We start from the raw sequence: 21,398 nt of genomic DNA on the forward strand, positions 1-21,398 counted from the left end.
AGGGGCACGCCCCGTTGCGCGGACGTGGGGCGGTCTTGTCACGCTACAGCCTGTCCGATTGCAGCAGTTCCGCGCGCTTAAGTACCTCTCCGCGCCAGCCCATACCATATACCATTTATAGCGTCATACAACACCATGCAGTCAGCTCCTTCGCTGCTATCGCGCTTTGGCTGCCTCGTGCGTCCCGCCAATTTCGCTGCGGCCTCTGTGGCCTCACGAGCTATGAGCACTGCTTATGACGTAGGATCCTCTACCAACATTAAGTGGCACGAGGGCGCTGTCCCCACGGAAAATAAGGAGGCGATTATGCAACAGAAGGGATGCGTCGTTTGGTTCACCGGCCTGAGCGGGTCTGGCAAGAGCACCGTCGCCTGCACGCTGGAGCACGCTCTTGCGGAGTCTGGCAAAGTTACCGCTCTGCTGGACGGCGACAACATTCGGCACGGCCTGAACAGCAACCTCGGATTCTCTGCGACCGATCGCGAGGAGAACATCCGCCGCATTGGCGAGGTCTCCAAGCTGTTCGCTGACACGGGTATTGTCACTCTGGTCAGCTTCATCTCGCCCTACCGCCGGGACCGCGACCGTGTCCGGTCTCGCGTGCCGGAGGGTCGTTTCATCGAGGTGTTCATGAAGGTCCCCATCTCTATCTGCGAGGAGCGTGACCCCAAGGGCCTCTACAAGAAGGCCCGCGCCGGCCAGCTCAAAGGCTTCACCGGCATTGACGATCCCTACGAGGAGCCCCTGAACGCGGAGGTGGTGCTGGAGGCGGAGACGGCGGACGGCAAGCGCATCTCGCCCCAGGACCAGGCGCGCACGCTGCTCGAGTACCTGCACAGCAAGGGCTTCCTGACCGGTCCTTCCACCCCACCCAAGTAAAGCGGTAGGCAAGTGGACGTGCTGCGTTGTGGCGACGATGATGCGTAGGCGTGCGGCGTAGCCACGTGCTGGCTGTTTGGTGGTGATGGGGGCTGGACATAGTGGGCAGGGGGCTAGCAGGGCGGATACGGCAGCGGATGCTGTCCTTATAGTCGGTGCTTTAGGGCATGATGCCGATAGTGACCTGTATACTCTTTGCTCTTTCGCGAGCTTGATATTGACGGTAGGACCCTAAATGTTGTTGTGGCGCCAGGACACGGTGCGTCTTCATGACTGTTTTCCTGACCATGATTTATTAATAGCTCGGACAACAACGTGACGCTTGGGTAGCGTTTGCAAAACCAGGAGAACTTGGAATGCCGGGTCGACACAAGCATTGCGCAACCCTCGAGTGGCTGATGTGAGATGTACGCATGTGCATGAAGTGAATGCCTGCAGCAGTGTAAGAGCAATGCTTCTCTATGCATTGCGTCCTCTGAGGCAGGAGCTACTGCATTTGGGTGTAGGGGATTAGCCCTAGGCAGTGGTCCGCGTAGGGACATCGGGCAGGGAGTCGGGCCGGTGGGGAGGCACGCACACCGTGTCACCCCGGTGCGGCAGCAAAACGGGTTTGGTGTCAGCAAGTACAGGGTATCTACAGGTAACTAATGCCGTTACTTGGCAGCTGCAGCAGGCAGCAGGCCGGGCCCTGCGACGAGCGTTGTTCGGGCATTTTGCAAGATGTGGAACGGATGAGCATCGTCGCCGCTCTGCAATTGGGTTTGCGGACGCTCCAGAATGGCTACTTTTACATTAGCTTCTCTCACGGAGTAGCTCATTGACACTCCGGGCACCGGAGTTTGATCAGCTTGCACTTACCCTTTCCCCAAAATGGCCCTTCGCTCCGTGGCTATGCGCGGTCAGGCGCGGTAGGTCACTGTGTGTGTCCAGCTAGTCAGCGCGATGTCATGATAAATCCTTGAAGCGAGTGCGCATCAAGCATGTGGCGTGCGCGATGATAAGCAGCGCCTCCAGATCCAGCGCCGGCGTGTTGGGGCGCATTTGTACCAACAAAATACCATCAGGGCGTCGTCTTGGTCCAGCGCTCGGGCGCGTTGTGAGCGGAATTCGCCTCGTCCTGTCCGCTTGCAACCCAACACCCCGCCTTCCCACCAACCTTGGCTGTCCGCCGTTGCGCGCAGCCCCAGCGTGTCCGCCGCGCGGCGCTCGGCTGTGTCGGCTCACCGGGCCGTCAACGTTGTCGCCAGCTCCGTCGCTGACCTGAACAAGAAGCACGGTGAGCCCTGGGTGGGTGGGGCGGCATGCCACTGGCGGAGACGGGTTGGTTGGCTGGGTAGTACCGCCCGTCGAGAGCCGTGAGGAGGACAGCCGACGATGCTCTGAACGGAGCATCGTCGTATCAAACGCGGCATGGTCTGACCACAGCACAAGGAGGTCAGAACGCAGTATGCTTGGGGAGTTGGAACGTGACAAGCCGTCTCCAGGGTTGTGTGGCGTTTGGGGTGGGCAGCACGGGTGGGCAGGCCGCAGCTGTGTCTTGGCAAGTTCACGTGACTCCGCCGTCATGGACCTCCCATCAGTCGACTTGCACGGCTCCGTGTGCACGGGGTTGCAACGGCACGGTCCACCAGCCGAACCTCAAGGAGCCTTGGAGGGTACTGGACCTGATCCCAACCCCCGAGCGCCCATGAGCTGAACCTGCCAAACGCATGCCGACACACAAGTCACATTCACACACGCTCACAGGCATTCCCGGCAGCGTGGAGTTCAAGGAGGGCAAGAGCGGCTCGCCGGTTGTGGTGTTGAAGCACGCCTGCGGTGCCTCCGCCGAGGTGGGGCGTAAGGGGTTCTACTTCACACGTGCTCGGTTGTCGGTTGTGACCTGGGACCTTTGGGTGGTGCCGGGTCGCAGCTCAGGTTGTGCCTTGCCACTGCAGCGGTCGCGCACGCCTTATGCGCCGCGGCAGTCGCATCACCGCATGCTGAACAGCTGACACTGCATTACGCAGCCGCCCCTGCACGCATCACACCTCCCCACGCTGTACGTTGTTTTGTACCTCTCCTCCTAACCCCCTTACGCATGCACAAGTCCCACGTCGCCCCCCCCCCCTTTAACGCATGTCCCACGCCGTGCAGATGTACCTGTTCGGCGCCTGCGTGACCAGCTGGAAGCAGCCCAGCGGTGACGAGGTGCTGTACGTGCGCCCCGACGCCGTGTTCGACAAGTCCAAGCCCATCAGCGGTGGCGTGCCGCACTGCTTCCCCCAGGTGGGCTTCGGGTAGTTACAAAGGAGGAAAGGCGCGGTTTGGCAGGGACGAGGGGTAGGCGTCCATGGACGACGGAGTGGGGATCCATAAGGGGAGGAGTAGACACGACGGGTTGGGCTGGGAGGAGGGCCGGCGACGGGCGTTGCCATTGCGCGGGCTTGCTGGCTCCGGCTCCGTGACACGTGTGACTGCCACTGCCGCGCTTTCTCCCGCAGTTCGGCCCCGGCGCTATGCAGCAGCACGGCTTCGCGCGCAACCTGGACTGGGCTGTGTCCACCACCTCGGCCGACCCCAACCCCGACGAGAAGGTGCGGTGTGGGGCTGGAAGAGGGGCCCGGGGCCGGAAGTGCAGCAGGACCAGACATGGGGGCCTTGGAGGGCAGAGTCGGGCTGTGGGATGAACTGCTCCGGAGGCGGGTGGGTTACCGTGGGCCTTGGAATGGAGTACCAGAGGATTCGAAGGCAAACCTTCGAGTTCCCTACGGAGCAGACAAGGGCGGCGCGGCAGCCGGGCTGAGTTCTGGTTGCGGCAAGCAGCATGATGGTGCACTCAAGACCATGCCAGTTGGCAGCATCCCGCGACACGAAGCTGCTGGTGCTGTTTTGCTGTCGCAGGACCCCTCGGTGGAGGTGGTGCTGACTGAGAGCGACTACACTCTGAAGATGTGGCCCCACAAGTTCAAGGCCGTGTACACCGTGAGTCTTGCCTAGCAGCTGTGATGTGCTCTGCTTACCGTGGTGGTGGTGGTGGTGGTGGTGGTGGTGGTGGTGGTGGTGGTGGTGGTGGTGGTGGTGGTGGTGGTGGTGGTGGTGGTGGTGGTGGTGGTGGTGGTGCTGAGAGCTCGCAACCACAAGCCGGTCGGGCCGGGTCGGGTCGGGTCGAGGTCTGCGTGGCGTGGCGTGGCGTGGCGTGGCGTGGCGTGGCGTGGAGCCGCCGTTGGCGTAGGCCGTGTTGAGGGGTGCGGACTGTGTGCTCAAAGACACGTCCGGGGCTTCACACAAGTTGCTTCCCTCGCTGTGCACAGGTGTCTCTGCACGGCGAGCAGCTGAACCTCCAACTGCGCGTCATCAACACCGATGACAAGTGAGAGCGCGGGTTTGAAGACTGTTGGGGAAGTAGCACCGGTCGAAGTAGCCTCGGTGTTGTTTCTTGTTACCGAGCGCGCCCCGCCTGCCTGCATATCGCTGGACGTCCTGAACAACAAATGCCCGCTCCCCAGGCCCTTCGACTTCACGGCCGCGCTGCACACCTACATCGAGGTGCTGGAGATCGCGAAGGCCAAGGTCACCGGCCTCAAGGGTGAGGGGGGTTGATGCGCCCAAGCCCATCGGAGTAGGTCTCAATTGTCGAGGAATCGTCGCCACGCATAACCTTCAGTCTCGGGGGGCGCCGGGCTGGAAAGCTAAGGGCGCGGGTACTGGGCAGGGCTGCGGGAAAAGTGGGTATTCATTCTAGGTAGTACTCGAGGAGGCACGGGCGCACTAGGCGAATCGGAGCTGAGGGCGAGGTACGGTGCAGGGCAAGAATCCGTCTGTGACGGGTTCGTGTGGTCTCCAGCAGGCGCCGGCCAATGCAAGTCACCCCTACTTCAGTAGCGCTGTCGTTCACGCCCAGTCTCGTCATTGCCACCGCCACAGGCCTGACCTACCTGTGCAAGGCCGTGGACCCCAAGGTGCCTGAGACCAAGAAGGAGGACCGCGACGCGGTCACCTTCACCGGCTACACCGACTCGGGTGGGTGCGATGCGGGCGGGGGCCGGCGGGAATGAGAGCAACGATATGAAGCCGCGGGGAAAGAGAGGAGAGTGCTGATGAAGAGCGCATGAGTGCAGCGTCGTCTGGCTGACATGAAGGGCCCCGCACGGCTGTGCCCCGTTGTTGCCGTTGCTTCTCGCTGCTCTCTGCCGGTGCCCCTGGCCCTGCGCTCCCGCTCTGCTGCAACATCGCCACCTCCTCAACTCTGGAACCTCCCACCCCCTGAACGTTGGCATGTCATACTTGCGAATTGATCAGTCCTTTCTCCATGGACGGCTTACCTCCCCCCTCTTTCTTCTGCCGGCAGTGTACCTGAACTCGCCCGCGCACGTGGAGCTGGAGGTGGGCACCGGCGCCGCCGTGGCGCTGGACAGCACCGGCTGGGAGGACACCGTTGTGTGGAACCCTCACCTGACCATGAAGGACTGCTACCAGCACTTCTGCTGCGTGGAGAACGCCAAGTGAGTGGCCTGGGGTGGCTGTGGACTGAGGGTTTGGCAGCTGTGGATGAGGGAGTTGTGTGTGATTGGGACTCTCCTGGGAGTGGCCGCGACTTGAGGGGGTTTTGGGGGGCGTTGCTGAGCTGGTGGTGGGCTGCAGCAAGGGCTGTGTGGGCCTGCAGTGGAGCTGTAGGTTGGCGCTGTCGTGGCCCAGCGGAGGAGAGCGATGCTGGACAGGGACTGGGGCACGTGCTTTGGCACCATCAAGTAATTACATGAGGGAAAGTTAGCCCAGTGCTGCGTTTGGCAGCCGGCATCGCGCAGCTTGCATGCCGCGTGCCCAGGTTTAGTACATCCTGCTTGCTTGTGCCGACACTACCCGCCTACTCCCTCCTCCTCGCAGGTTCGGCAAGGCCGCCACCGTCAAGCCCGGGGAGAGCTGGACCGCCACCGTGACCATGTCGGTCGTGGACGTCTCCAACTAAAGCATGACCTCGAATGCACCCCTGAGCCCGCACCCATGTGACGTATCCGGAGTTACGTGTCCGTACGCGTGTGTCATTAGATATCAGAGCTTTTGCAAGTTGTCAGGGCTGGTAAGGACTGACGCTGTAAGCCAGTGTGCGTGTGTCTAGGTTGATGAATTGTAGCGGTCCGGTCCTCGGCGCAGACCCGCGATTTTGGCGCACGGCCGCGGGGGAGGAGTCTGCCGCTCCGGTCGTGGTCCGCGTGCTGCGCCCGGCTGTCGTCAGATTTACGTGCTGAACATGCCGATGTAAGCGTCCTTGTGAGCAAGCTTAACAAGCTCGTTGTACATGTCGAGGCCTGGCACGAGCAGAAAGGCGTGCAAGCGCGAACTCAGTTTAAGTTCAAGAGTTCCCCATCGCGCCAATTGCTAGTCCCCGGCACTCACTGAAGTTGTCGCTGAGGTTTGTGTGCTCCACCTCCTGGATGTTGGTGGGGCCAACCACTGTCCCGACCACCTCAGCGAAGCGCCCCTCGTAGGGGGACGATCCCCCGACGACAGTCACCTCGCCCTTGTCTGAAGTCGTGACGCGAACTGTTCCATTATCAATTTGGCTAATCTGGCAGCACAGGATGACCTTGCGGCCGTGGTACCGCTGCATAGTCTCAAAGTTCACGCGCGGAATAGCCTCGTCGACGCCAGCCATCTTGTCAGATATATTGCTAAAGAGGAAAAAGAGAATATGGACAGCTGCGAATGTTTGTTCTTGCAAAGCAAGCGAGAGTTTTGGAGTGGTTCTGCAATGAGCGTGAATGATGCACCGATTCCAGTAAATTTCTCTTCGCCCTGCGCACACAGCTCAGCACTGGCAGCACTGTTAACCTTGTATCAGTGTTTATTACATCCTCGAGGGCGGGTTTGCTGCCTGCTTACTACTTTGCGCGCAAACAATCTATGCCGCCGGGATAAACTGTGTTTACATGCTGTATCAGTGGTTAGCTGATAAAGTATACTCATCTGGTATCTGGGACGCGGTAAAACATGAAACTGGGTCGCTACAGTGCTGAAGCCCATCGTTGCCCAGCGACTACCCAGCAGCGCTCTCTACTATAACCAACTACTTTTTACATCAGAGTGGTGATACAACAGTCAATTGCCCCAGCGCGGGTCCCAGTTGCGAATCGTGTCGAGGGCCGCCCGCCCTTAACCGTCGCTCAGACCGAGCCTGGAACCCTGCGCCCAGTAACGCCGGCCAATGTGGAGGATGCACATCTAGCTTGACGGCACAGCTTGCTCTTCAGCCTTCATGCGCGACGGCGACAGCGGCACCTCGGCGGCCCTGACACTCTCAGGCGCTCGCCGCGAGCGCCTTCCTGATGCTTGTGACGGGCACAAGCACGCAGCGGACGGCTATGCAAGCGCTGTTGCTCCGGCAGATGGAAGCGGCATGTTCTGCAGCTCAGGGACGGCTGCCACTGTTGGAAAGCTGGCGCGGTGTGCAGCGGGAGCAGCGGGAGCAGCCACTGCAGCGGCGGCGGGGACCGGTGCCTTGTCCCTGACGACTGCCGGCGCCGGGGCCCTGCACACGGCGGCGATAGGGACAACACCCAGAGAATCACAATCAGTGTGCCACAGCTTCACATCGGAAGCAGCGTTGATGACTGGCAGTACAGATGGCCTTCCGTCCTGCCAGCAACTGCAACAGCACCAAGGCAATCCCCCGCGCTGCGCCGCCGGCTCGAGTTGCTCCTCGGCCTCATTGCCAACCCGCACGTCAGCGTGTGGCCGTGGTGTCAAACGGTCCCGGAGCTCCTCTTCCGCACCGTCGGCGCTTATGGGCTTCACGCTCCTGCTGACAGCAGCACTGCAGGGAGCAGTGCTGATGTCAGGAGTGCCATGTGCGGCTGCCTGGGGGTGGCCCTTCAGCGGCAGTAGCAGCAGCAGTACCAGTGGTGGTGGCGGCAGCCGTGGCAGTAGCAGCAGGAGCAGCAGCGCCGCCGCCGCTCGCAGCGCAGGCTCTGGCAGCCTCAGCAGCCTCAGCAGCGCCAAGAACAGCGGCCGACGGACCGCAGCCCTCACCGCCAGCAGCGACCGCGTTAGGAGCACCCGTAGTAGCAGTAGCGGTACGACAGTTGGCGGCGTCAAGCCCCAGCGGGAGGCCGTGTCTGGCGGTGGCGCCGTGTGGCGCGAGCCGGATCCCGTGCTGCAGGCAGCTGGCCTTCGGGAAGCCCCCTACAACTCCGCCGCTCGTGACGTGGCAGCGCTGCTCGCATCCGATCCAACAGACACGGACACGGATCCGGGATCCAAGGATGCTGCTACAGCTTTGTCGCTGGACGCCTCGCGCCCCGCCGACTACCGCCTGCCGCTCAACGACGCGCAGTCTCTGTTGCGCCAGATGCTGGAGGAGGAGGAGGCGCGGCGCGCCCTGCCGTACAATTTGACGAAGCCGTACAAGCTCCCGGCCGCCTCGTACGAGGACGAGCACTTCGTGTTCGCCACAGGGTCTTACCCGGACCGCTACCTCCTGGCACAGGTGCGTGTGCCTAGTTGTCTGTCCTTGTGTTTGTGGAAGTGTGCATTTGTGTACTCGTGCCGGTGCGCCGGCCTCAGAGAGCGTCAGGGAGAAATAAAGTACATGTCGTGTGTGTGGATGCGCTGGCGTGAAAGGGACCGGGAAGAAGTGAGGGGGCGGTGTGGGGAGTCGGGACGGAAGGGGGTGCACATTCATATTGCATGCCACTACACAAACAGCCGAGGTCGAAGTCCTGGAGGCAGCAGTGCTGGTGATGGCAGGAAAGGACGGGCGCCGGATCCCGACCGCATCGACACCACACAACACAACGCCACGCCAATGCCGCTCACAGGCCACTCGCAGCTGGCGCCGCGGCGTGCGCGCCTTCATCGCCATCAACAACACACAAGACGTGGACACGCTGAATGAACGCAACCAGGTGGGGCCGTGGGCGGCTGTAGTGGGATGCGGGGTGGTGGGCAGACGTGGTGGAGCATGGGTAGTAGGCGGGTGCGGGCGGGGGCTCGGGTTGCGGCGCAGGTCGTGTGTGCAAGGGCGGCGGCGGAGAAGGAGGAGGCGGAGGAGGAGGAGGAGGAGGAGCGACAACGGGAGCTGCGATTGCGCCGAGAACCTAACGACCAGCCCTAAGCACCGTGCGGCCCAACCATGTGTACTCTACGTTCTCTGCATCGAGCAGTGTTCCCAAGGACAACCCGCATGTCACTGCCCTGACAATCTGACACGCACGCACTCCCGTCCCCTCCCCAGCCTCCCAACCCCCCCTCCCCAGCCATTTACCTCCCCTCCCCTTCCTGTCGCCTCCTGCCGCACAGGCGCACCATGAGCGCTACGAGTACTTCCCGGATGAGGGCGAGGGCGACCTGGGTCCGCGCTTCCACGGCTTCATGCGTGGAGACAGCCGCGCAGCCATGGCGCCCTTCATGGCTCACGAGTGAGATACACGGGAGACGTATACGGGGGAATGCACAACGGGGAGGGAGGGGTTGCGAGTGAAGATAGTTTGGTACAGGGCGATGGGTTGGTAGCTAGTGGGGGGCGGGGTGGCGAGAAGGGGCGGGGTGTCGGGTGGAGTGGCATGAGGAAGACAGCGTGGCTTCAGGTGGTGTTGTTCATGCCGTCGAGTGTCGTGCGCGGTTTCCATGCATTGCGTCGTGTTACAATTTGTGAGGGCGGCTCTGCCGCCGGAGAGGGTACCTGCAAGCAGGGAACTGCGGTCTTCGTGCGGGGTTGGGAGGGCGAGCCCGAACCGCCGTGTAGCCACGCAAAGATAGAGCGTAGCCAGGGACGACGGCGTCAGTACTGACAGAACGAAACTCGCAAAGTAGCGAGCGCGACACAGCGCTCCGCTACTTAACCGGGCCCACCGCCCATGCCGCGCATGGGCCCCAAACAACAAACACACACACGCCACGCCCCTTCGGGGCCCACAACTGTGCACACTCCGAGCGCAGGAAACCTTGGTTTCCGACAACTCGCTGCGCTCGAGCGGAAACCATCAGTTTCGCAGTGCATGAGACCTACAGCTAGCGCGCTTGGCTGGGAGGTGTGGTGCTTTATGCCATGTGTGGGGGCTGTGCGATGCTATGCAGGCACTACGGCGAGACGTACAAGTGGCTGCTGTACGGAGATGACGACACCATTTTCTACATGCCCGCTGTCAAGGTGAGATGAGCGCGAGCCGGCGGCGCGTTGTGTGTACTGGTGGCGGTGCCTGATCTGAACCATTACTCAAAACCAAAGGAGAGGAACTTAGTTCTAAAAGGACATGCTCGTTACAGGGGGGTTTCCCTAGCGCCGGGGTGCTTGCTCCTGCTGCGTTGGGACATGGGCCAATACAACACACTTGCCTACACCAGCCCTGACATCTGCCATCCCCCGCCTCCCACTGCCCCGTATCCTCGCTCCCTTCCACCATTCCCCTTTCTGCTCTCCTGGATCCAAATCCAAACCCTCACAGCGAATGCTGGCGCACCTGGATCCAGAGCTGCCGTACGCGATCAGCGACAACCTGTGGTACCGCTCCCGCCACCCCAACCTCTTCGCGCCGCGCTGCCTGCCCTGTCACATGGCCGTCGATGCCGACCCGCCGCCGGGTGACGAGCAGGAGGAGGAGGAGGAGGAGGAGGATGGCGGTGGGCGCAAGGCGGAGCCCATCACCATTCCCTCCGTAACCGACGTCAGCAATGGGTGCGTGTCTGCGGCTGCTGGGCAGAGATGTGCAGTGGTGCAGGTCTTCGAGAGGTGCACCGCTGGGTGCACACCTTCAACCCCGCCCACCTGTGTGCCCCATCCGTACCGCTTGTGCCCTGCTGCTTCTTTTTGGGTTTCTGCCTGTGTCTTCTCTTACCCGAATGCGTGTTGCCGCTGCTCGACGTGCCGCTTCAGCTACGGGCGCTTCCTGGTGGGCGCCCGCACCGATGCCGACATGAACCATGGCAAGGCCAAGCGAGCCATGCGCACGCGCGCTTTCCAGGACTGGAACAAGACGCAGGTACGAGCGGCTGGGGCCCCACAGCAGATAGAGCGGACGCATCGCACAGGACGAGGGTGTCACCCCCATCCAAGCGGTGTGCCCCAAACTCTTGACCCAACCGCTCACACGCGACACCGTTGCATCTCACTCCTCTTTGCATGTCTCAACACGGGAACTCCTCCTCCCCGCCTGAGCGCCCCGTCCCACTTTGCCCCCAAACAGCACCAACTAGCGGAGCATGGACCGGAAGCTAGCGTGCCCGGCCTGCGCTACGTGCCGCGCCCCGCCTGCCCCTTCTGTACGCGCGAGGCAGCCTGCACGCCCTCCCCGCCGCCCGCCGCCCGCACCGGCTGCTACCCCGCCGGCGGGCACGGCGGCGCCGGCATGATCTTCAGTGTGGGGCTGCTGCGGCGGCTGTCGGCGGCGCGCATGAAGGAGTGCTTCATGCAGCAGTTTGGTGCGCCCGGCGGGGACTCGCTCCTTTCCACCTGCCTGTGGCGCGAGGGCTACGCCTTCACGGACCCCGGCACGTCCACACTGGCAATGTACGACGGCAACTACGTGCTGTTCAGGTACGGTACAGAACAGTACAACAGGGGAATTGTACGGCGCGGTGGTTGTACGGCGTCGAGCCTCTTGTATCTCCTCATCACCTGTAGTCAGCTCTGCAGCATTGACAACGGCATTACCCATGTTAAGTGCCCCCACCCGCCTTCTTATCTTTCCACGCTGCCTAAACCGCATCCGCCGTCTCATCGTCCACCCTGCGCAGTTCTGAGGCGGGCAAGTGGGCGCTGCACGACCCACTCACGGTGCTCATCAGGGGAAAATGCGACTCGCGGTGCAAGTGGCTCATCCGCAACGCAGCCAGCCACCACGGCCGCGGCCGGCATTTCCAGGTGAGCCCAGATTGCTCTGGTCGTTGAAGCGCTGCTGCCATACGCCGCCTCCTCCATTATCTACGCAACCGATGCACTGTCCCGGTTGCGTAGATACGGTAGTGAAGGAGGCGGCGTACGGCGACAGGTAACATTCGTACCGTATCACTGACGTTCCCAACCCACTCTACCGATGTCAATGTCCACTTCCTGCATGCTCACAGGGTTTTGGCCAGTCGGCTGCGTATCTGTATGCGGCGGTAGCGTCGCAACGCGCGGCGCTCAAATGGCAGGCCTTCATGGCGCAGCGCGACCTCGATTTGAAGGAGCTTGCTGCGTCAATGCGTGGCGAGAGCGCGGAGCGGGAGGACGAGGAGGAGCAGGAGGAGAGCGGTGGCGAGCGGTCAAAGGGTGACAAAGAGGGCAGCACGAGTCGGCGGAAGATGCATAGCGCGGGCGCTAAGGCGCGGCGCGACGGCGGCGCTGCCGTCGACGGCGGCGGGGGCAGCGCTAGCGGCAAGTCGATCGGGTCCGGGCACCAGCAGCAGCACAGCAAGTCCCAGCACCAGAAGCACCAGCAGCACGAGGGCCTGGCCAAGGGGTGGTTTGGCGGCCGAAAGGCCAGTGGCGGCGGCGCAGCCGCTGCCAGCAGAAAAGCCGTGAACAAAAGGGCTGCGGCGTCCAACAATGAGGCGCTGCTTGCCTCCAGCAAGACAGCGCAGGCCGCGGAGGCGCTACAGCGGGGGCTCAAGGCGGCGGCGGACGTGGCGGCGGGGGAGCGCCGGGTGGCAGCGCAGCATGCAGCGGCGGCGGAGCGCGCGCTGGGCGTGCATGGAGGGCTGGGGTCTGCGTCGCGGTCACTGCAGGGTGAGAAGAGCAGCTGGGAGCGGGAGGGGGAGTCGGAGGTGGGATTAGATTATGTGCCGCATCGGCGAGGCTACTTTGACAGCAGTGACCTCAAGTGAATCTGCAGCGTGGCTGTGGTGTTGGAGCCGCGTGCTAGGGGCACAAAGAAACGTGTAAGGCATACCAGATGTGTGATGCATGCACGTGTGTGCGGCGCACTTGTATTAGCACGTGGAAGTAGGAGCGTATCATAGACTAGCTGTGAGAATCTTATTGGTTAATGCGCACATGCACAGCGCAGCCTATGGAGTTAGATTGAATTGTAGCGCCGATGGCCGGCGGTAGGAAGTAAGGACACTAGACAGGAATGCACAATTCACCTCCTGCTCATGGGTCACTGACAGGTATTGCTAGCCCTTGGGTTGTCCATTGTTCGCGCAACCGACAAAGTGGTTTCTTTTCTGGTCTCGCCAACATGAGGCTACACTCCTGGCTGGCACGGTGCCATACGAGAGCCATAAGATGAAAGGTGCTGGGAAATGTAGGGACGCCATGCAAGCAACCTAAAACCATGACCGGCATGGTAAACAGATCACTGCACCGCACTTGGGGTTTGCGCGACGCGAAGGGGGGATTACAGGAACGCACGATTGCACGATAGCACACTCAGGAGTCGTACACACTCGTTCTAAGAAATTTGTAGCAGTTGTCAGCCGAGGCTCCCTGGACAAGGTACCAGCAAAGCATGTACAGAAATAGCAAAGCAGACTTCACTCACTCCAATATAACGTCAAACACACAGGTACACACACATACTCGCACACACACGCGCAGAGACACGAAGCCTCCTACGCCTCCTAGTCCTTCAGTGTCATCCAATGGCCCTCGCTGTAGGTGCGGCCGAAATCTCCGACCTCGTCACCCAGCAGCCACAGCACGTACTCGCCGCGGGGCGCCACGCCGGGCTGGGAGGTTGGCGGGGCGGTGACAGTGATGGTGCTGGTGGCGGCGTCCACGGTGAAGGGCTGCATGCGGGCAGGCAAGTGGATGGGGATCGGTGGGTGAGACCATTGGGTAGAGGCAAGGTGCAAGTAAATGGTGCGAAGGAGTACTTGGCTGGAAGCGGCGGCGGCCGTGCAATGAATTATACGCACGCACTCACCAGCACAACAGCCCGCTGGTTCATGTTGATGCAATGGGTGGCGGCGCAGGGCGCGGTGAGGGTAACGCCCGTGATGTGAACGCCGGTGTACGTGTAGGACACTGTGAAAACACTGTCAGAGGAATGAGAGGGATGGAGGAACGGGTGGAGGAAGGGGTCGAGGGATTGAGGGGTGAAGGGAGGAAGGGATGCACGTGGCCACGTGGCATAACCTTGACCGGAAGGTTTCTTTGGGTGGCATATGCTGCTGAGGCGCTAAGAGATAGGCTCATAGCGTCACAGGCAGCACGCGACCGAGGCCCTCCCGATGGTTCGCCCCCAGGGTTACTTCACTTACTCTCCGCGGTGGATCAGGTCGGGGGCTGAGGTAATGACGGGGCGGTCCACGTCCCTGATCTCGGCAGGTGTGCCCAGGGTCAGGCGGTATTCGTAGTCACCGGTGGGGTTGGGGTCGATGAGCCCTTCGTAGCCGGACGGCTGTGGCATGCGCAGTGGCAGCATAGTGTTGCGGTGAGAAGGGAGAAATAAACATGCCGTGGAAGGGAAACAAAGAATCTGGTCCAGGCCCGTTACCGGAAGTTGCGACACCCACCACAGGCAGGGCGCACTCGTCGCAGCCTGAAGAGAAGATGTGTCCGGTGATGTCCAGACAGGCGGTGGAGTGGTAGGAGCGCATGATCACTGCGTGTGTGTAGTTGTGTGCGGGGAACACGTAAAGAGGCGGCGGGCGACACGTAATAAGGGGCCGCCAAAGGAAGTCAGGAACGGGGCGGCACTTGATATGCCGCAGGAGGGGCGTGCGGACTCACTGGGCAATGCGGGCCCTAAGCCTATCAGGTGCAGAGAGAAGCAGCGGGCACGCACACGTGGATCACGCACGGGCTAGCTACTCACGCACGGGCTAGCTACTCACGCACGGGTGCTGTGATCTGGTAGCGGCCGCCCTCGGGCTTGCTGGGGTTGTACACGAACGACACCGGGGCGCCGTTGGCAGCCTTGAGCCCAGTGGCAGACACACCCGCACGGCCGGTCTGTGCATGCGTGCGTGGTGGCCAGAACAGGCGGAGCCGAAAGTAAGCGGACATTGCATTGTTAGGTGTAGGCAGCAAGGCAGCATGCGTGCCACGTGGGCGTCTGGTGTGCGTGATTGACCGCTGCGACGAAGCCATGCACAGATGTGTGCGTGTATAGCGGCGCTGCTCCATCGCCACCAGCAGCTAGCGGCCATGTAGCAAACCGCCTAACCTCTCACGCACCGTGGCGCCGCCATGCACCAAGATGCGCTCGTTGGGCAGCACTGCGGAGATGGCATGAGTCAAGCGGCATTATTAGCTCACGCAGCACGGCACACGTGCACACCCAAGGGGGAGCAAGTAACTCAAGGATCCACTACTGTGATTGTTGCACTTGACACATGCATTTACCGATTGCATCTGCCAGCAGGCGGCGGTCGGGCATGAGCTCAATCTGCCAGCTGTGGGGCACGGGGAGCGGGGACGGGGTGAGCCGGAAGTAGTGGGGGTGCAGTTATCATTAAGAGCGGGAGGGAATGGGCAAAGCCACGCACAGACAAACCATGCACACAGTCACACACCGCAGACACGTGCTGCACTACGCAGGGGGTGTCGGTATTGCTCACCCGCCGTTTACGACACAGATGTCCGTGTTGGTAGGGCCACAGTACGCAAAGTCCAGGCGAGCAGAGACGTTTGATGCGGGGGTGCCAGGCGAGACCCTGTAGGGGTTCTGGCCGCCAAAAATGGTGAAGGAGAAGGTGTCGTAGACACCAGTAGCGGCGTTGGGTCGCAGGGCGTGCATGGCGATCGTGGCGGTGTAGGGGTACATGGTGTGCCACCTGTGTGCGTGTACGGAAAACATGGGTAGGTCACACAGCATGGGACAGGACAGGAGACACAACGAGATCCTGAGGTTTCCGGGGATTATGTGAGTCAATCAAGGTGTGGCAGTGACGCGCCGCAGTGGAAAAACAGTTGGGTAAGAGACGTGTTTTGAAACGAAACGAAAACTCACGGGCCATAGTTGGTGGGAAGTGGTGGGAGACTCAGGATGTCATTGAAGTGCTCATCTGTGATGGAGCCGCCGCGGTCGCCCCACCACAGGATCTCCTTGTTCGGCAGGAGTGCCATGAATGGGTAGCTGCATGCAAATAATGATAAAGAGGGCAACTTATATACGTAACTGTGAGCGTGTGTGATGGAGGAGGAACTTTAAAGCAGAGCACAGCGAACGTTGCTAGCACATGCGTGTGTTCGCAGGTTAGGCTACTGGTTACACGCAGGAGAGTACGTACACGGCAACACTCAATGACTCAACAGATTCGCGCACACATTCTGACTCACTAGTTCAGGCCCATGCTCGCACTGAAGGCCGCGGGGTGCGGGACGGGCGTGGTGGGGGCCGAGGGGTTGTTGGAGTCCCACAGCTCTGAGAAGGTGTAGGCAGGGCCCGAGTCGGAGTTAGCTGTGCCGCCAACCACCAAGACCTGCGTGTGTAAGCAGGTGATGACCAGGTGGACGGGTGGGCAGGCGGACAGCGGTAAGATTGGCAGGGCCCGCTGGGGCGCATGGGCTGACCCAGGTAAGTAATGGGAATATAATGTACGTAGTCGGGTTTCCCGGACCATGTGACACGGCAACACGACGGTCGCGCCCGCCACAGGCACGGCTGCCACAGTGCCAGACACAGCATACGGTACGTACGGACGGCAGGAGCAGCAACGGCAGCACACGGCAGCACGAGGCGACAGCGCACACACACACACACACACACACACACACACACACACACACACACACACACACACACACACCGTAGCCGTGTGTGCACGCACACACCTTGCCGTCGTTCAGGCGGAGGGCGGTGGGGTACCAGCGCGGAACACTCAGCGTGCCAACTTGTATGTATTTGCCCGTGGCGGCATCGTAGCGCTGTTGTGTTGATGGGGGGAGCGAGGGCATATCAAACCTCACGTGAGGTCGCTGATGCCGAGCAGGTGCTAGGCCTTGGCAGTGAAACAAATAGATATAGCATGTGCAGGTAGAAGAGGAAAGTGTTTTCCCACAAACCTAGGTTACAGATCCCGGCTCGAGCCCGTACCGTAGCGCTGAAGCGGCCATCCACGTTCGCGGGCTTGTTGCCGGAGTTGCCCCACTCGCCGCCCATGTAGATGATGGATCCTTCCTCAAGGATGGTGGGGCCTATGGGGTCCACGGGATGCAGGGCAGCGAAAGAGCAAGCGCCGCGTGCTTCAGCAGCTTTTGTTGCCCCGCATGCCACTGATGGCGGCGATGATGCCTGCAGACTGCAGTAGCCTGGCAGCTACGGTATAATACTGAACGGGCAAGAGCCATCCTGAACAATAAACACGCGAGGCCACAGTGTGGACTCACCGCTGCAGCCAATGGCTATGCCCGGAGCGTAGCCAGTTGACTGTCAGGGAAGGAGTGCGCGAGAACTTCCGTTGGTGGTTGGGTATGCATGGCGCAGAGATTGCAATGGACGCCAGTGTCTGTTTCAACACCACACGATTCCCCCCCCCACACACACACTCTAGTCAAACAGGCCCCAAGCTTACCGTGTTCGTTTCTAAGTCCAAAGACCCGGCCATGGGTGTCCAGGTGGAAGAGACACGGCGCCAGCCTTGCATGTACTTGCGAGTGCGGGGAATATTGGCCAGTGACAGTGAAACAACCTTGGCTGTGAAGGGCAAAGCCTCGAAGTAGCCAGCGGGCGCAGCAGTGCCAGGGGCCAGGGGAGGGAAGGGAGGGAGAGGGGGAGGGGGCGAGGGCGGAGGGGAAGGCGGGAAGGGTGACGGAGGCTTAGGCGGGCTGGGCGGGGGGCTAGGCGGCTTGGGTGGGGGCTTGGGCGGGCCGGGTGGCTTGGGAGGGGGCTTCGGAGGGCCGGGCGGCTTGGGAGGGGGCTTGGGAGGGCCGGGTGGCTTAGGAGGAGGCTTGGGAAGGCCAGGCGGCTTGGGCGAAGGTGGAAGAGATGTTTGCAGCAGGCTACGGCCAGCCTGCGCGGGGTTCGGAGGGGTTTATTTAGGTTAAGGCAAGAGACATGACATCCCCGGACATCACATTGAGCTTTAAGCTATACGTTCGACACGATGTTTCTCGACGCAGTCTCAAAATGATGTGCCTTGCTACTAACTTACGTATGGATTCGCATCAGCCAGTGTAAGCGGAGTGCGCGCCTGCGCGCTGTGCGGCATCGCGGTGAAGATGGCAATAACCAGCACGGCAGTCGCGACGCTGCAGCCCACAGCGGACCCGCCGGCGCCACGCCGCTGCATGTTACAACACATTGGTATGCCGCGCATGTATCGTAGGTGCAAGGCGCACTCGGGTTAAGCAGAGCCGCAGCGCAGTGCGTGCCGCCAGCCTGGCTGGCGCAGGGCCTGATCTTGGGCCTGATTCGAACTTTCTGCGTGCCAAGCGAGAGCCCTGCGAATGTGCAACTCCACTACATGTTTTGTAGCCTGCTTCACCATTTATAGATCAAACGTGACAGACGGGCTCGTAAATGCGTTGGCTGTCTGTCGTTTGGCCCGACCAAGGCCCGACAGCTTTGTAACTGGACTTTGCACAGGCACACGAGGCAGGGCGAGGACAGATGTTTTCTACATTCTTCATCTATCTACATTCATCCATTGTAACTCCAAGCAGCGAATAAGGAGGCTCCTGCCAAAGGATCCAACCGCGAACCGTCATTTAGCGCCTTTACTCTTGCGTTAGTGCAAAAATAGTGGAATTAGCGATCATTCACCATGTAAGCTTGCGCAACGTCATCGTATATTCATGTGTTACTTCTATACTGCTTCCTGACAAGACAGTTCGGGGATCATTCAGTTCGGGGATCGTTCATTGTTCATGGGCCTCTGCAATTGGTGCAATATGCGCGTGCAGAGGCCTGGAGAAGAGGGCCTGGGGCCTGGGAAATAGGATTTACTCCTGCTTCGGGGCGAGGCACAGACTGGCACACTAGGGCGTGTGTCCCGAGACCACGCACCCCGAGGCAAGTATGAACGCGGTGACCGTTCAGAGCCACCACTGCTTTCCTTTTCCTTCCGTGCCGTGCTCGATGCCTCGACCTACGTGCAGCGCGCGCCCGAATGTGCGACGCCCCTGATGCAGAGCATGCAGCCCCACCGCAGTTCCACACTTCCACCTCCTGCTTAGCGCACGTCCTTCGCCACCTGCAGACTCAAAGTCAAAGGCTGTCTCAACTCTCAAGATCGGTTCACCGGTCCAGTGCGTGACCACTGAACGGCTGTCACCACCACGGCACGACCCACGGCCAAGCCCATGGCCTCGATTCTTGTATATCAGCAATTCCGTCCCCAAACCATGCTCACTTGCTGGCTAACGCTTTGAGTCTTGGATGTATGTCAGTCAGTCACAGTTCCCGAACACTCAACACGCGTGAAGATATCATGCCCACCCTACTGCGGCACAGCACTCAAGCACGTGCTCTAATCGGGATGAGGCGGCTTTCAACCCACAAGATCGAACCTGCTTGACGACGCGATTGGCTTAGCGCAATGAAGCGCCTAGGTGAAGAGACCCGGGCTCCTCTGAGAGCGCCAACTCATCGCTCGCAAGATTGCGCTCGGCCATATCATGCCCACAACTAATCCCTCATTTGCTGCTCTCGCACTCGCACTCCTCTCAACATGTCTGCTCACACATTACGAGGCGGCCCCCTTCAGTAAACCAGCAGCCATACGCGACCGTGCGTGCTGTTTCATTCTTCTTAAGCGGCCACACAGCAGGCCACAAGGCCGCAGACACGGTCACCTCCAAAAACAGGGAACCCATTCTTCTTTAGCAATATGGCATTAAGCTACCTCTTGCCTCATCAACACGCACGTGGTCTCTTACACGTGCTTTCTAACACACGTCACCGCAGTCCGCACTTCTACTTGTCCTGCTTTTCCCCCTTGCCGCCGCCTCGCCCCGTGAGTGACTTGATCCAATCCGGGATCCAGCGTGGCGCCACGAACAGCGAGCGACCCGTGGCGTACACCGTGCCTTTGCCGTTGGTGACCGTGGCTCGCATCCACACCTGCACACCGCACACGTGGGGATGCCAAAGCAGGAACACTTGAGGGCGCCGTTTCCCACCATGCATGTTTGCAGCCTCCGCTCGAGCAGCTGGCGCCAGCTCCTGCCCTTGCCGCACACGCTATGGTTGCGCGCACATGCGCAAGTTGCCTAGATCCTGGCCTGCCCAGCCCAAAGCACGGCATGACCTGCACACCACAGCGGCCACCGACGCGGCCCACCACCACTTAGACTGCCCCCCTTGCCCTCGTCCGTGCGCCCGTAGCCTCTCACCTTGCGGTCTGCCACCTTCTCCACCTCCGTAGACACCAGAATGACAGAGCCGCACGGGATTTTCTGTGCGACGTGTGACACGGGTGGAAGCGGGGGACTAAGACGTGGAGGTGCATACGTGCGCCGAGCCGCTGAAGCCGCATTGCCACATCCCGCCTCCTGACAGCCTCCGTACCTCCGACAGCCAAGACGGCCCATGATTACAGCCCCTCCACGCGCGCATGCCTCTTCGCCCCTCAACCTTGCCCCTCGTCCCTTCCAAACCCACCCAAGCTCTCTACCAGCCTCCCTCGCACACCTCCCCCTCCACACCTCCCGTTCCCCACCTCCCTCTCCCAACACCTCCCGCTCCCCACACCTCCCTCTCCCCGCGCCTCCCTCTCACCCGCTTGTAGTCGACCTCCAGCCGGGCCGTGTAGGCGGGCGGCCGGAAGCCCAGCTGCCCGCTCCGCCACAGCGCAACCGCCAGCCCGCCTAGCGTCTCGTCCACCAGGGCCGCCGTGAGGCCGCCGTGCACGGTCTGCGGGAAGCCGCACACCTCCCTGCAGGGTGCGGAGGCGGGGGTGTGCGGTGCAGGTGCGGTGGAGGGGCGGTGCTGGGGACGTGAGCAAGGGATGCGCTTGAGTGACGGCGAACGCACGCACAGCTTTCACACATGCCGGCACACAATTATCTGCAGCGCACTATTCGCATGCGCAATCTTCGTATACCGTACATACCGTCGGGTTAACACCTTCCCGTTCCCGTTCCCAACATGCGCGCGGTTGAAAGGCGCGCATCAAGCTGCCCCCGATCCCTTCCTCTCTCCCCCTCCCCCTGCCTCCACTTTCGCCTCCGCACTCACTTGCCCAGCTCCACCACACTGTAGAACATCTGTTTGCGCGTGTCGTAAAAGCAGCGCAGCTCCCGAATCTGACCGCTCACAACCATCGTCTCGAACTGCGATGCAAGGAGGACGCCCCCGTCAGACGTCGACGCAGGGAGATAGGCGTGCACATGGGCATGGGAGTCATGTGCCAACTGCAGCCGCCGTGATGGGCGTCCGCGTTGCCAATGATTGGTGCGTCACACAACCCCAGGTGAGCATCGGCAGTTTCTTACAAGCAACAACCAATCAACAGCCTACCGCCCCCGCCTCGCCCCCGCCCCCCTGCCCTTCGCCCTCAAGCCCTCCACCCAGTTGTGTTACATAACCCCCGGTCAGCATCGGTATGCGCTTCTACCCATAGCCTCATCTCGGCCGTCAACGGCCTGACGTCTCAAGCTCCCCTGCCTCTCCACGGCCTCGGCCCCCATGATAAGCTCCCTCCCCTCCCCTCCCCTCCCCTCCCCTCCCCTC

At 61.2% G+C, this 21,398-nt stretch overlaps 5 protein-coding genes across 5 annotated transcripts in view; 3 read left to right on the forward strand and 2 right to left on the reverse strand.

Moving 5' to 3' along the window:
* The first annotated feature begins 87 nt into the window (after window positions 1–87).
* Window positions 88–1,619, forward strand: CHLRE_16g677500v5 (uncharacterized protein). The gene has a single exon (XM_001695907.2). The coding sequence runs from the start codon at window positions 223–225 to the stop codon at window positions 877–879; it is 657 nt and encodes a 218-aa protein (XP_001695959.2). The 5' UTR covers window positions 88–222; the 3' UTR covers window positions 880–1,619.
* Window positions 1,620–1,684: 65 nt separating this feature from the next.
* Window positions 1,685–6,649, forward strand: CHLRE_16g677450v5 (uncharacterized protein). Its single transcript, XM_043071331.1, has 11 exons — window positions 1,685–1,787; window positions 2,061–2,155; window positions 2,626–2,711; window positions 3,016–3,147; window positions 3,363–3,455; window positions 3,763–3,843; window positions 4,173–4,231; window positions 4,368–4,447; window positions 4,786–4,881; window positions 5,210–5,363; window positions 5,746–6,649. The coding sequence occupies exons 1-11, from the start codon at window positions 1,750–1,752 to the stop codon at window positions 5,825–5,827; spliced, it is 996 nt and encodes a 331-aa protein (XP_042916069.1). The 5' UTR covers window positions 1,685–1,749; the 3' UTR covers window positions 5,828–6,649.
* Window positions 6,650–6,827: 178 nt separating this feature from the next.
* On the forward strand, window positions 6,828–13,139 carry CHLRE_16g677350v5 (uncharacterized protein). The gene is made up of 9 exons (XM_043071328.1): window positions 6,828–8,344; window positions 8,676–8,762; window positions 9,157–9,275; window positions 9,934–10,006; window positions 10,302–10,531; window positions 10,730–10,835; window positions 11,040–11,389; window positions 11,590–11,716; window positions 11,920–13,139. The coding sequence occupies exons 1-9, from the start codon at window positions 7,115–7,117 to the stop codon at window positions 12,658–12,660; spliced, it is 3,063 nt and encodes a 1,020-aa protein (XP_042916070.1). The 5' UTR covers window positions 6,828–7,114; the 3' UTR covers window positions 12,661–13,139.
* Window positions 13,140–13,163: 24 nt separating this feature from the next.
* On the reverse strand, window positions 13,164–18,477 carry CHLRE_16g677300v5 (uncharacterized protein). Its single transcript, XM_043071326.1, has 15 exons — window positions 17,878–18,477; window positions 17,299–17,736; window positions 17,114–17,153; window positions 16,821–16,921; window positions 16,559–16,651; window positions 16,064–16,206; window positions 15,735–15,860; window positions 15,343–15,558; window positions 15,128–15,177; window positions 14,960–15,000; window positions 14,617–14,734; window positions 14,296–14,384; window positions 14,041–14,180; window positions 13,704–13,815; window positions 13,164–13,566 (listed from the first exon to the last, which is right to left on the reverse strand). Exons 1-15 carry the CDS (start codon window positions 18,040–18,042, stop codon window positions 13,399–13,401), a joined length of 2,040 nt encoding a protein of 679 aa, XP_042916071.1. The 5' UTR covers window positions 18,043–18,477; the 3' UTR covers window positions 13,164–13,398.
* An 84-nt stretch (window positions 18,478–18,561) lies between these two features.
* The window catches only part of CHLRE_16g677250v5 (uncharacterized protein), a 4,406-nt gene continuing 1,569 nt past the window's right edge, over window positions 18,562–21,398 (reverse strand). The window contains exons 4-7 of the mRNA XM_043071325.1: window positions 20,904–20,998; window positions 20,445–20,601; window positions 20,060–20,122; window positions 18,562–19,787 (exon numbers count right to left, since the gene is read on the reverse strand). Coding sequence (XP_042916072.1) covers window positions 19,641–19,787; window positions 20,060–20,122; window positions 20,445–20,601; window positions 20,904–20,998 — 462 coding nt within the window. The 3' untranslated portion in view covers window positions 18,562–19,640. The remainder of the gene's footprint in view (window positions 19,788–20,059; window positions 20,123–20,444; window positions 20,602–20,903; window positions 20,999–21,398) is intronic.

Source organism: Chlamydomonas reinhardtii, chromosome 16, assembly GCF_000002595.2.
Source record: "Chlamydomonas reinhardtii strain CC-503 cw92 mt+ chromosome 16, whole genome shotgun sequence".
Classification (NCBI taxonomy): domain Eukaryota; kingdom Viridiplantae; phylum Chlorophyta; class Chlorophyceae; order Chlamydomonadales; family Chlamydomonadaceae; genus Chlamydomonas; species Chlamydomonas reinhardtii.